Genomic DNA, 14505 nt, shown 5'->3' with positions numbered 1-14505 from the left:
TTCGGAACAGCAGTTTAACTGCCAAAATGGCAAGATACCAGACGGCCTCCCTAATCACTTGCACACTATTATGTCAGTTAGATTTTGCAACTGTTGTTCAGGAAATGCTGTTGAAAACAAAGAAAGCCCTGAGAATCCCCCTTAAAAAGATGGACTGGCCCAAAACCTGTCATCTGTCACATTTTTTAACTGCCTACTTTTTTCGCGAAAGAACCCCTTTAAGTGTAAAAGGGGCCTGATTGTAACAATAATGTGGTACTTTTAGATTTGTTCACAACTGATGTTTAAACTATATGAACACATAAAATACAGACAAGCAAAACTTTATTTAGAACTTCAGTTTAACAATTGAATTTACAAAAAGTCATAGAAAGAACAATGAAGTGAACAGAGAGAACAGTGCTTAGACTTGGATCAGTGGAGGTTTCCAACAAAGATGACTGCCACTGGCAGAGGTTTATTTTTTATTATTTGTTTTTAATACAGGACCTAAACGGCAGTGTCCTAAATAACAGGTTATAACTTCCCTTTTGCTCAAAGTCTTGTGAGTTCTGCATTATCCAGAGTGGGCTCCAGAACTTTCTGCAACCAAAGAAAACACAGGAATGATTAGAGATGGAAAATATAACTCACTGCATGTGTCGTCTGTGCCTTTACTTATGTTGTGCTGCGAGCCAGTGTATGGAAATGGAAATGTCAGGAAAATTAACCTCCCTGATGGTATGATTTTTTCCGGATTTTAGTGTCTGAAAGCGGTACGATTTTTTCACTCGCTTTTAGACCCTAAAAATCTTACCACTAAATAGAACTGTGGCAGCCCTGCACATTACTCACCTCCAATGGATCCAGCTTGGGATTACTGCTATGAGATGCACAAGCCTGACTCAGGGTTACCGCTAAGGAGATGGGCCAGTAGATTTACTAATAAATAGGAACAAGATTTATCATGTCTACTTTCACCAAACAGGTGAGAAAGGACAAATGGACATTAGCAGCCATGGCATAGTGCACTAGACATGCATACAGCTATCCATTATCACTCCAGCAATTTCCCTTTCCATCGGAGACAAGGGGCTTGATTCACAAAAGTGCTGCTACAGCAGCGAGAGTTAAAAACAACCTAGGAGCGCTATGCATGCTACACGCAGTCGTGCAGCATAGCAGTGCTTAGATAGCAACACACTCCTTTAAATGCAAGCTGCTGCTGTGTAGTATCGTGATACCTCACAGCAGTGGCCAGGATTTAAAGGAGCGTACGTTGCTATGTAAGCAACGAGTGTAACTAAGGGGCAGGGGATCAGCATGATAGCCAGGCAATTGATTTTGTTTATATAAACATAGCAGCCTCCATATATCTCTCACTTTAAAGGACCTCTGTCGTGAAAATCTTATAATTTAAAGAGACTCTGAAGTCCCCAAAAAAATCTTTTTATTTAACAAATGTTTTTAATATGTTTGCCCTAACTAAACCACTGCATTCCCGCCGTTCTAATCTATCTAAATCCCCCCAAACTCCCCGGGGGGCAATCTGGGCAGCGCTTCCGTGAGAGGCAGAGCTATGAGCCGCAGCTCTGCCTCTAAGCCCGGATCGCCACCTCTCTCAGTCTTCCTTCGCTGAGAGGGGCGGGGGAGAGGGGGAGATCCGCCGCTGATAGTCGGCACATAGAGGCAGGGCTGCGGCTCATAGCTCTGCCTCCCAGAGCAGCAAAATCCACGTCCAAGAAAGCCGTGGATTTTGCGGGGGAGAGGGAGGGCGAGTTGGGGGGGATTTAGTGAATGGCAGTTGCTGCGTCCAACTGCTAAAAAAGTGTGCAGCGTGCAGGGAGGCTGGCCAGAATCTTTGTATAAATATTTTTCAGGGAATGTCTTTATAAAGAATAAAGGCCATGCCGTGAATCCCCCCATGAAGAGATGGACAGACTAACCCATCGTTAATGTCAAATTTCTACTACCTGTAAGTGACAGTAACATAGAACAAAAGTAATGTATGGCTCATTTTACTCTAGAAGAAATGTACTTCTTATTTGTATGTGTTTTAAATTTTAAGATTTTCACCACAGTTCCTCTAAGTTTGCAAAGCTTGCCTTGTAAGTCTTGTGTGGCATACCACAATGTGTATTTGAACATGTCCATTACAGATTTGATTTCTACTTTTGTGAACCTGTTAAAAGGAATTTCTCCCATATTGTGAATAGCTTTTTCATGGAACTCTCCTTGTGAAGTTGCGACTCTGAAGCGAGTCAAAATCCATGCTTTTAACTTTTATTTATGTTAAGCACTATAGCTAGTGCTAAAATGTTGCATCCCAGCGGCAAAACGAGGGGTTTATACCTCCAAAATCCCCTGGGCTACTCTGCCTCACGTCGCATCAATCCCTGCTGATCGCCGCCTCTCCCCGCCCCTCTCAATCTTCCTTTACTGAGAGGGGCGGGGGAGAGGCGGAGATCCACGGTGGATTGATATGAATTGAGGCAGAGTTGAAGCTCATAACTCTGCCTCCATGAGCAGCAAAATCCACGACCAAGAAAGTCGTGGATTTTTGCCCTGTGATTAGGGAGTATAAAGCCCTCATTCTGCCCTGGGGATGAGGCGTTTTAGCACTCGCTATAGTGCTTAACATAAGTAAAAGTGAAAAGCTTGGATTTTGACTCGCTTCAGAGTCTCCTTAAAGGGAACCTTAACTGAACGGGGGGTAAAGAGTTTTACTTACCTGGGGCTATTACCAGCCCCCTGCAGCAGTCCTGTGACCTCGGCGCCGCTCTGGAATCCTCTGGTCCCCTGCTGTCACTTAGTTTCGTTTTTGACGACTCACCAGTCGCCGGCCGCCATGCGTATTATTGGACGCATTCACCAATGCAATTAGCGCTATTGCGGACCGCAACGCGTACAAAAATACGCGTTGCCGCATATCTACGCGTGCGGAATGAGGTAACGCGTATTTTTGTACGCGTTGCGGTCCGCAATAGCGCTAATTGCATTGGTGAATGCGTCCAATAATACGCATGGCGGCCGGCGACTGGTGAGTCGTCAAAAACGAAACTAAGTGACAGCGGGGGACCAGAGGATTCCAGAGCGGCGCCGAGGGCACAGGACTGCTGCAGGGGGCTGGTAATAGCCCCAGGTAAGTAAAACTCTTTACCCCCCGTTCAGTTAAGGTTCCCTTTAAGCATACCCACAAATACTTAAAGAGGAACTCCAGTGAAAGTAATGTAATAAAGTGCTTCATTTTTACAATAATTATGTATAAATGATTTAGTCAGTGTTTGCCCATTGTAAAATCTTTTAAATCCCTGATTTACATTCTGACATTACATGGTGACATTTTTACTGTTGGCAGGTGATGTAGCTGCTGCATACTTTTTTGGCAGTTGGAAACAGCTGTAAACAGCTATTTTCTACAATACAACAAGGTTCACAGACAGGAAATTGCCAGGAGTACCGGTCCTCAGAGTTTCTTGTGGGAGGGGTTTCACTACAATATCAGTCATACAGGGAATAGATTTCTCATGTAAAAGGGGGTATCACAAACGTATGGATAAAACCCAAGTCAGTGTAGTTCCACCCCTAAATGTAATATGATACACAATTTCACAAATGAATATGGGGCTTTAAATGAACAAAATACAGTCTTTAATTCTTCTCATATAAAGCTTCACAACTGCGGACACACGGATAAACACAATTTCGGATTCCCAAGTACAACAAAACGGTTGCCTAAAAAAAAAAATACACCTTTATTTCCAGATAAAATATTGTTGCCATACATTGTACTAGGGACATAATTTAAGTGTTCTAATAACCAGGACAAATAGACAAATAAAATGAAAACTGCGAGTATAAATCTTTAAAAAAAATGTTTCTTCTTATTCCCTTTAAAATGCATATAATCTAAAATCATTCTAATATAAAATAATTTCAAAAGCCTAATTTGTAAATTAATTGGAGGAGCATGATATGTGAATATTGCTGTTTTTAAGGGGAAATAACCTGCGGTAGGGAAGTGGTTATTATCGGTACAGGATATATTTACTTGTCACATTCTGGAGTTTTCCTTTACAAATAATACAAAAAGAAACAGTTTGTATACAAAACAAACATGGCAATACTGCTGTAGGAGCCGCCTATGTGAAGCCTCTGGTAGATCCCACTCTGCAGAGAAAGCCAAGGACCTACACTAAGCAATAACACCCTTTTATGTGACTATACTCCAACCTCTGCAATGGTGCATGTACCATATGAAGGCATGAAAGGAGGGTGTATCTACTCTTTCACTACACAGAACATTTAATGCAAGTTGAATGCAGAATGGAATTGGGCCAATCAAAATAAAGATGAAGTGCCCAATTCCAAGCCTCATGGAAGCCAGAAAAAAACATATCCTCTCTATCTTGAAGAATACACGAGAAATGGGAGAGTGTACCAAGACTCCAACAAATATCTAATTGCAGCCCCACAGGGGAGGTTGCCATTGTAGACTCAGAGCATTCCTTTCCAGTGTCTGGAATCATGTTGAGCAGTCAGATGAGAGCTTACAGATAACTAATCAGCCAGCATACAACCATGTTGTTACTGTTCTGAAAAGTGATGATCGTTTGGCTTAGCGCTAAAGCAGAACTGTAAACTGTTCTAAATCAAAGTGTTTAACTTACTTGGAGCTTCTGCCAGCCCCGTGCTGCCTTCCTGCCGTGCTCTGGCCCTCCACGATCCTCCATTCTCCCGCCGGCAGCTACTTTTGTTACAGTCAACGGCAACTGTGCCTGTGTGCCCCGCGTCTTTTCCACGTTCCAGCCGGCAATAGCGTCCTGTGCTATTAGCGCAGAACGCAATTGCGGGCCAGAACGCAGAAAAAGACGTTTGTCTTGGGCGCGCAGGCGGCAACAAAAGAAGCTGCCGGCGGGAGAACGGAGGATCATGCAGGACCGCCACGGGACAGGAAGGCTGCATGGGGCTGGCAGAAGCCCCAGGTAAGTGAAACTCAGTTTTATAACATTTTACAGTTCCACTTTACATTCTATATAGCTCAGTGAGGCCAATAATGTGTGTTTGTGCAGGTAAACATTAAAGCAAACCCGTGTCATTTTACTTAGAAAAAGCTAGATACTTACCTCAGGAGAAGTCTCTGGATCCTCAAGAGACATTCCCATTTCTCCTCCACCTCACCGTTCCAACACTAGGACCCATGAAGCCCGGCCACACTGCGCATGTGCAGTAGCATGGACCTTCCCAGGCTTCAGCAGAAAAAGCAGAGCCCTATTGGGTTTGTGTTACTGTGCATGCGTGAGCTGTCAACAAGGGCTTCGCAACAGGTTTCCCGAACCTGGTGGAGGACAATGGGGGAAGCCTCTGCATTATCCAGTTGTTTCCCTCTAGTGAGGGGTGTACCCATTTGGGGCACTTTTTCCCTACAGGTACTTTTTTAAAGTACAGTTATGTAGCTGAAAAATAACTCACCAGGCTCTTTCAATAAAAATGCATCTCCCGCAAACTCATCAGCTCCACTTCCCGAGCCATTCACAATCTCATCACACAGATTGTTCTTCAGTTCCTCTTTTTCCATCTCAGCCATTAGCTCTGCCTGTGGGCATTGATAAGAGACGTATCAGCAGTACAGTTTAGAAAAACATTCTATTAAGTAGTTATTTCATTAGCAAGCTGAATACCTTGGGTAAAGTAGGTTTCAGGGGAAGATCTTCCACTTTCACAAAGTCATCCTCATCAGATTTCTGACTCAGGTTTCCTGACCCAGTCTCCTGCTTAACAATGAATCCAAATATCAGAGACAAAACTATGGTGTATTATTTTTTTATATTCAACAGAGACAAGAAAACCATACCAGGTTAAGTGGGCTTCTGTCTAAAGGTATTCAAAATCTCTAAAGATGTGCCTCTGATCAATATTTTGCCTTCCTAAAGAGAACCCGAGGTGTGTTCTGACAATGCTATCAGCAAACATAGGCTGGGTCTGCTTATGCTGCCCAGCCTCTGTTGCTATCTCAATCCCCCCTAAGTTCCCCCTACGCTCTGCTGTGCCCCCCATAAATCAAAGCCGCGCTGTCGACATGCAGAGGGCTGTGTTTACCTATGTAGTGTCACTCTCGCCGTTCCCCCCGCCTCCTGCATAGCTCCAGTCCCCGCCTGCGTCCCTTATCTCCAATCAGCGGGGAGGGAAGGGACGCGGGCGGGCCTGGAGCTATGCAGGAGGAGGGGGAGCGCAAGACTGACACTACATAGGTGTAAACAGCCCGCTGCGACACGCTGCGTGTCAACAGCGCGGCTGTGATTTATAAGGGCATAGCAAAGCGCAGGGGGAACTTAGGGGGGATTGAGATAGCAACAGAGGCTGGGCAATATTAGCAGACCCAGCCTCTGTATGCTGATAGCATTGTCAGAACCCACCTCGGGTTCTCTTTAAGGCAGCAGCAGTACTGTGTTTACATAGAAAGTCAAACACCTGCAGTTGCCCAGGTAATGTGTGAAATGAATCCAGTCCAATATGGATCCTGCTGAAATCCAAAACCTGCTTCAGAGTCAGAGCATATACTTTAAGCTTAATTTAAAGGAATCAACTGGCAACCAAGAGGAAATCAGATTTACTTGCCTGGGGCTTTCTCCAGCCCCTTGCAGCTCTCTGTCCCACGCTGACAGATCCGTTCACAGTCGACGGCCGAGGGTCCCCGCACAGTGCAGAGGATGACCTTGAGGTCGTCCTTACTGCGCCTGCGTCGCTATCAATCAAGCCCACATTGTCTGCGGTGTACTGCGCAGGTGCAGTATTACTACGGGGACCCTGGGCCGGTGGCTGCGAACTGAGCTGTCAGCGTGAGACAGACAGCTGCAAGAAACTGGAGAAAACCCCATGTAAGTAAATCTGATTTCCTATTGTTTGCCTGATAATTCCTTTAAGCTTTGAGAAAAGATAAGTGAGCACAGTTTTGTGAGATGTAAAACTGAACCCGCTTGTGTTTTCCAGGGGGGGCCACAGAGTCAACTTACCCGGATGTTGCCGATGCGCTCCGCATTGTGTCCCATCCTTCTGATACTTCCGGTTTCACAATGGAAGTTCTGGTTAGTAAACAGGAAGTATCGTGAGAATGGAACGCATGGTGGAGCACATCAGCAAGACCGGGACATCAGGGTAAGCGAACTCTGACCAATGCAGCCAAAAAACAAGCGGGTGCAGTTTTGCATCTCGTTAAACTGTTTGCTCATCCTTAGTTTGGAAAACGTTATACGGCATGAGCAATCCAGCACTTTTTAAAAAGGGGTCTGCTGTTAGGAGGCAAAATTATGCAACCTTCACCCAAGACATCAGAAGACAGTGGGGGTTACTGAAAGATTAATAAATAAGTGGTTTTGATGCTGCATTTGTGTGCGCACACCTGCAGCAAAAATGTAACGATCATAGAAATCATCTGAAGAATGTCATTTGATAGTGTTCTGTGACTTTTCTTTTAAAGAGGAACTGTAACGACAAAACGGCCCCTGGGGGGTACTCACCTCGGGTGGGGGAAGCCTCAGGATCCTAATGAGGCTTCCCACGCCGTCCTGCGTCCCTCGGGGGTCTCGCTGTAGCCCTCCGTACAGCTGTGACGCAATATTTACCTTCCTGGCTCCTGCGCAGGCGCTCTGATGCCTCTCGGCGCCGAAGTAGGCGGAAATACCCGATCACCGTCGGGTCTGCTCTACTGCGCAGGCGCAAGTTTCCGGCGCCTGCGCAGTAGAGCGGACCCGACGGAGATCGGGTATTTCCGTCTATTTCCGTGCAGAAAGTCGCCACAGCGCCCCCGCTGGAGCCAGCAAAGGTAAATATTGAACTGACAGTCGGCACAGTCGCCGGCTGTTCGGAGGGCTGCGGCGAGACCCCCGTGGGACAGAGGACGGCGTGGGAAGCCTCATTAGGATCCGGAGGCTTCCCCCACCCGAGGTGAGTACCCCCCAGGGGATCTTTTTAATGTTACAGAGTCTCTTTAAAGCGCCCTCTGCGGAAATAGAAAACTAAGAGGTACCCTAATGAAGAAAAGTTATACTGCCAGTAATAAGACTCACTGGAGCCCCTTAACAGGTTCTGGCACATAGCCCAGCCCCCTTGCCAAAAAAAAAAAAAAAAAAGGCCTCATATCTGCTATTCTATATTCTTCACAAACTAGCTGGAACCATATATACAAGATATTTTATTAAAAATAAATAAAATAATAAACTCTTCAAACGTGTTACATGATTCTTTGGGTTCCATAATCACAGATAATCCAACATCAATGGCATAGACGAGGCATCTAGCAGCAAATATTGTATAGCTGTATTGTTCTGAGCATTGTAAAGCTGGCATGTGGCAGTTCTGTAAATCAAGCAGTGCTCAGTTGACACATGGCGACTGTTACCATTTCAGACTCCCATCCTTTGTCAAGCCACCTAGCACTCTGCTGCCTCTTCTGCACTATTGCTGTAAGATTATTTTTAATGATGGGCTGAATCTCCTAAAATATATAGCTCAATTTAATGAATGGAATATTTGTGTGTGAGCGCTGGAAAGATGAACTATAGGACACCTGCAATACAATTTGTTCTGTGGAGGCAGTCTGAGGTTTTGATATCCACTTAAACATATACTTTTACAAATCTAAGAATGTGATGATGACAAAATCTGATCTGTTCAGGTTATTAAACGTATGGATGACTTACATCTTCATTCACTAGCACTGGTGAGTCTGTGGAAGGGCTGCCAGGACCAGAGCTCTCAGCTGATGCCAAGGACAACTTAGCATCAACATCCACAGATTCTTGCAATCCAGCATCTTCATTCAGACACAGAGGGGCGGGCATCTTGTCACTCGAGACACCAAGTGCCTTTGGTTCCTCTTCCTCCCTCTGTACTTCTGCTAAAGCAAGAAAATCAATTTTTGTCAATAAGTCAGCTCGTCCAATAAATAGGTGTGCAATAAGAATGGGGTATATGAAGCATCTCTCTGCAGGTGAACACAAAATGACTCTTCAGCATCCTGATTCACATCACACCTCAGTACAAAACAATACAAGCTGCCAATCCTTGGTACTGTGTGGTCAGTCAGCAAACTACAGAGGGAATGGGCACTGATAGCTATGCCAGGGTATTAGGAAGGGAAGGAAAAGTAGGAAGGGTTTCAACTTTTTCATTTAACTTTTTTTCCTTTAACACACTTCCTATCTCTGTAGACAGAACAGAAAGATCAGGATTCCAGAACAGTACTCCGACAGAAACCCTTACTTTTCCACTCTTTACTTGGAAATGAACTTTACACTGGATAAACTAATCCACAAGCAGGGCTTGTCATAGATCTTTTTCTGCCTGAGGCAGATCATTTGGAATGATCGCACAGGACCAGACAACATACTCTGCTTCATTTAATATTCTCAGTCAGCAAGGGAAACACTGCTGCTCTCCTGCCTCCCCCCTCCTCGTCAGTCTCCTCACACAGCACAACAAGCTGCTTTTCCCCAATGATGACCTGTTCACCTCGCTTGCTCTACTCTCGCTTTTTTTCTTAGGGCCCTTTTCCATTGATTAGTGATGCGAATGCGGCTACCTCGCCGCATCGCATCACTACCACTGCTGGCAGCGTTGCTTCTGCATCTACCGATGCGGAAGTGACGTGATGGGGGGAGGGGGCGGATGTGTGCAGATGCGGCTGTGCATGAATCTAGCTGACCCTCTCAGTCAAGGCAGCACCACTTGAGTAATACAGGTGGAAACTATAGATGTTCCCAGGCAACCCACAACATCTGGGGAATAGAGGGGTACCAATCAAAGAACAGGAAGTCCAGGGACTAATTCTTTCTCCCCATAGGGCTGCTTTGAACTCTGTGCGTACAGTTCTATTTTAAGCTATGACCAGACAAACACTCTGAATGCAAACAGAATTCTGTACCCCTCCCCCTTTACAAGACGTATCCAGCACCATTCTGATGCAGTGTCAGATTTAGTCATATAGAAACACACACCATCACAAACAGGAGCATTGCCGAAACATTGTTCACACTCAGCTCCACTAGTAGTGTGAATGATCCCTTTGTGTACACCAGGTATGAACCAGCCTCTTTTGCATAAAGGGTGTGTAGCCCAAGAATAACACGTTGAAAAGTGAAAGTGTCATGATCTTTACAACGTGAAAAGTACCCGTGTCTTGCTTGTCCAGTGTTGTTGTGTTTTCATCTTCAGTTTTGTTAACTGCATTTTCCATATTCTACAAAACATAAATACAATAAATAACTCTTTTGAACCATGTTCTCATTGGAAAGGACTAATTCTACTACTTCCAGTTATTGCCAGCAATCAGGAGGTACCCACTTGTTCCCTTTCATTTTCATCTGTGGTTTCCGTGTTGGCTTCCAGGGATGTCTGCACATCTATTGGTCCTGCCTCAAACTCATAATTTTCCTCTTCCTCCTCATTCTCATCTTCACCACTTCCATAGTTTGTCAAAGCCTGCGTCTCTGCTTTGGATAAACCTGCCACAATAGGGAAACATTTATTTGTACATATCGTACCCCTTCGACATACATAATACACGACAGAACAGTAAATTAAAGTAAAGCTCATAAGACAGGACAAGGGATGATCTACCTGTAAAACACATTGTTTCTTTCTTGTGTATTTCAGCCAGTCAATCAATTTTAAGCCTTATCATGCCCACTAATGATACAATCTTGATTGTACAATGTTACTAAACTTATGTAATAGAAAAGTAAACTGAGTGATGTACTTTGAATGAATACTCATATTGCATTGAAGTGATAAGATTGTACAATCAAGACTGCATAATTAGTGGACACTTTTATACACACTCTAGATGGCTCTAGACAGAGGCAGGCTGACAAGGCCCCCTTTGAATCTAGAATATGCATAGCAGCCCCCAATCCAATTCAATGCCTCAACAAGAGATCAGCCTTGTGGATGATCCTGACAGAATACAGGCCAAGGACATTGTTCCCACACTCCAGCTATCCGCTTAGTGCAGTTATATCGTGTGCTGTACAGTCGACCCTCCTCCCCTCTCTACATAGCAACAGAACGCATTGCTAGGCTACAGACTAGCAATGCATCTGCGCAGAAAGCAGTCCCAAATGGTCCTGAAAATCATACATGTGCAATATGCTTTAGTTATATGCCTGCAGATTGCGTATGAGAGGAATCGGCGCGGGAGACTTGGGTACAGTATACAGCCGGTATATGGCACAAGTCCCGGCCATGTTGAATACTATTACCCCTCCAGGCCGCCATGGATGGTGGGGAATGAAATAATTGCTGGAAGCCGGTGCCGAAGTTACTCCCTGTGCGTCCAAGTCTCCTGCGCTGGATTGCACTGTGTTTGTTAGTTATATGCTTGAAGATTCATGCCCTAGTCTAGTTGGTAGACAGTAACCGCACAAGTTATCTGGCCTACTCAGTGCAACATGCAACCTGTACCCAACCAGCAGGGTGAATGAGAGAATCTGGCTGGCTACTGGGTATCAAGCCTTGTACACATGAGTATCCTTTCACCTGAAGTCATCTTTTGTGATCATTCCAGGCTATCAAAAGCAGCCTGTTCTGAGGGGAGGTAGAGAACACGCAGCAGTCGGCAAAAGAGCTTCTAACTTATTGGATAGCAAAATATGACATTAAAGGATGTTAGAGGACATTTGTGCATATGATAAGATAGAACCTAATATGTTCATGGGCAATCAATTTAGGTGCTAAAAATGTACTGTTGTACATTGCTCTGCATAGAAAATGGTCCATTTAGACTCCATACGCATGAAATAAAGCTTAAGTAGAGAAAAAATGTTAGAGGGTTTCTTCTCCAAAGTGGGGAACCTCATTTTGGCAGTTGGCATAGATAGCCCTATCCCCAACTCCAGGAATAAGCATTATATTGGATTCCACCTCACCAGCATGTCAGGGGAAATCCCTGCTACTGGAGACACAGATAGCAATACACATCCAGACATCTCCCAGCCTATTGAACGCAAGTAACTGACAGAACAATCAGATTCTTACTAATGGACACAGGCAAATCCTCATTGCCGTCCTCTTCCTCTGAAATATCTGATCTCCCACTGTGGGCCTCTGAAACATCAATGTGTTTGTTCTGCGTCTTTGAGGTGTTCTCAGTTTCATCCTTGTCCTGAAAACAACAAGAAAGAAACTGAATATTAGTAAACAGGAAGAAATATCAGCAGTAGTGACATGTACACATATATGGCCTCCATTCACTGAGATCATGCTGGAGATAATAAGGCAAGAGAAAATACCTCCATTTCCCCTGTGTCAGAGGCAGAGCCCTTAACCACTGAACTATACAGAAATGAAGAGAATTAATGTGCAATACATGGACGCTTTGACTCTTCACATACACAACTATGGGCTTAAACACAAGTGGACTTAATGGTACTTCCCCTTCAAGAAAATGGGAGGTATGTACGCAGCAGCCCTGCGGACTATAAAAATAGAGGAAATGGAGGTATTCAGACGACCCTTTCAATCCTGATGAAGATTGCCGGTTTTGCAATTGAAACATGTCGATTTCAGAGCAAAGGGGGCGCCCCAGAGGTTGTATGATTGACACCCACCAATTTGAGCAAACTGCGGACACACACTTACGCTGGAAGCGAAAAAGCAGAAGCAGAGAAGCTGTGGAACGCAAGCACAACCACAGGGAACGCCTGTGGAAAGTGACATCACTGCCGGGTACCGCGACACTCCAGGAAGCTGTCGCACGGGTTGCAGAGGATAGCACAGGCTAATGGGGCACTCGCAGAGGAGAACGCGGCTACCCCCAAGAACGCTGACACAGGCAACCGGCCGGGGCCTGAAGGAAGGCATACTGAACACGCAGGGGAACCGTGAGTAAATGGAGGAATACTTTCAGGGAAGAGAACACTCTGTCAGATACATGCATTGTATATAGATAATACGTTTCCCTCTGGACTTTGTCAATCTATAAAAAAATGTGTTCCATGTATATATTGACAAAGAACCGAGTATGCAGTTACAGTATCACTGATCCACTTGAATCAATGTGACCTGTATGGAATACGGTGCATTTGTATATTGGCTTTCAGGACTGATGTAATTTGGTACATTGAAAGTAAGCAGAGCTAGCAACAGGAATCAGGCGGCTCCCGTATGCATGTGATCAATGTGTGAGTGCAAGAGGGGGTGTGAGTGCAACTCCGATGTAGGCTGTTTTTTAGAATTGATGTAGAGGAGTGCAGTGTATGTATACACACTGGAGACTCCATCCTCTCTCTTTTACAATACTTTTTATCCTTTTAAAATTATTTTTATCTCTCCAGGAGAATTATATTAATTAGCAACAAAGCTTTTCTACTCTACATAATATTGGTGGTGACATATACTCATTATAGATTGCGTAGCTAACCAATAGCGCCTCCTTCAAACTGTTTTTTTTTTTTTTTTTACACTATTACTTACGACTAACAAACTACAAGCTCAGTTCAAGTAAGTATGCAGTCCCCACATGTCATGTGCCTCACTAGGCCCATTTCCAAGCAGGTACCAATGCATCATCTTCCAATGTACTGGATTCATTACATTGCTTTTGCTATATTCTATTTTCACCTTCAGCCAGTGTTGCCAACTCATCCCTTTAATTACTGACACATGAATCATACAGGTTTTGTGGCTAGGTAGATGCAGTTAAGGCACTGATTATGTGCAAATAGCCCCAGTACCTGTATAACTTAGATGTGTCAGTAATTAAAGGGATGAGTTGGCAACACTGCCTTCAGCACTTCATAAAGGAGTTATCAGGCAAAATGGAAAAAAAAAAAAAAAAAAAGCTTTACTCACCTAGGGCTTTCTCCAGCCCCTTGCAGTCGACTGTCCCACGCTGACCACTCCACTCCCCGCCACCGGGACGGTCTCCCCGAGCGGTGCAGAGGCTGTCCCCAAGGTCGGCCTTACTGCGCCTGCGTGAAGAGGCGTCGTCAATCATGGCCACGTTGCCAGCGGCAAACTGCGGGCAGCGTGGCCATGATTGACAGTGGCGCTTCGCGCAGCAAGGACGACCTCGGGGCCAGCCTGAATACTGTGCGCGGAGACTGGGACAGCGGCGGGGAGCGGAGTGGTCAGCGTGGGACAGTCGGCTGAAAGGGGCTGGAGAAAGCCCCAGGTGAGTAAAGCTCATTTGTTATTTTTTCCCTGATAACTCCTTTAAGCTGGCCATACACTAATAGATTGCCACTCGATGTGGCAAACGAACTCTTTGAAAGGAATCGATTCAGGAAGGAATCACTTCCCACCACACACTGCAAATCAACTGTCAATAGATTCCAGCAGGGAATCTCTTGAAAATCAAGCGAACTGCAGCATTACACTGTTCAATGCAATACAATGCTATGGGCCATCAATCTTCCTCCACTCCTGCCCCCAAATTACCCACATCTTCTACCATGTAGTAGCAGTAGAATATTGTACCGTGTTAGCCATCAATAAAAGCAAGAAGTTTTGAATCAGGATGATACCATT

General features: G+C 44.8%; 1 protein-coding gene across 12 annotated transcripts in view; it reads right to left on the bottom strand.

The window, feature by feature from the left end:
• Positions 1-307: 307 nt before the first annotated feature.
• PCM1 (pericentriolar material 1) overlaps positions 308-14505 on the bottom strand; it is a 156060-nt gene continuing 141862 nt past the window's right edge. For 9 of the 12 annotated variants that reach the window (XM_068278646.1, XM_068278654.1, XM_068278655.1 and 6 more), the window contains 7 exons: positions 12013-12139; positions 10321-10481; positions 10150-10216; positions 8679-8875; positions 5661-5753; positions 5452-5575; positions 308-582 (listed from right to left, as the gene is read on the bottom strand). In XM_068278646.1, the coding sequence (XP_068134747.1) occupies positions 557-582; positions 5452-5575; positions 5661-5753; positions 8679-8875; positions 10150-10216; positions 10321-10481; positions 12013-12139 (795 nt within the window). In that variant the 3' untranslated portion in view covers positions 308-556. The remainder of the gene's footprint in view (positions 583-5451; positions 5576-5660; positions 5754-8678; positions 8876-10149; positions 10217-10320; positions 10482-12012; positions 12140-14505) is intronic. The other 3 variants (XM_068278648.1, XM_068278657.1, XM_068278649.1) reach the window with 2 other exon arrangements.

This window comes from Hyperolius riggenbachi, chromosome 1 (assembly GCF_040937935.1).
Source record: "Hyperolius riggenbachi isolate aHypRig1 chromosome 1, aHypRig1.pri, whole genome shotgun sequence".
NCBI classification, from domain to species: Eukaryota; Metazoa; Chordata; class Amphibia; order Anura; family Hyperoliidae; genus Hyperolius; species Hyperolius riggenbachi.
This window is presented reverse-complemented; position numbering and strand designations above follow the sequence as displayed.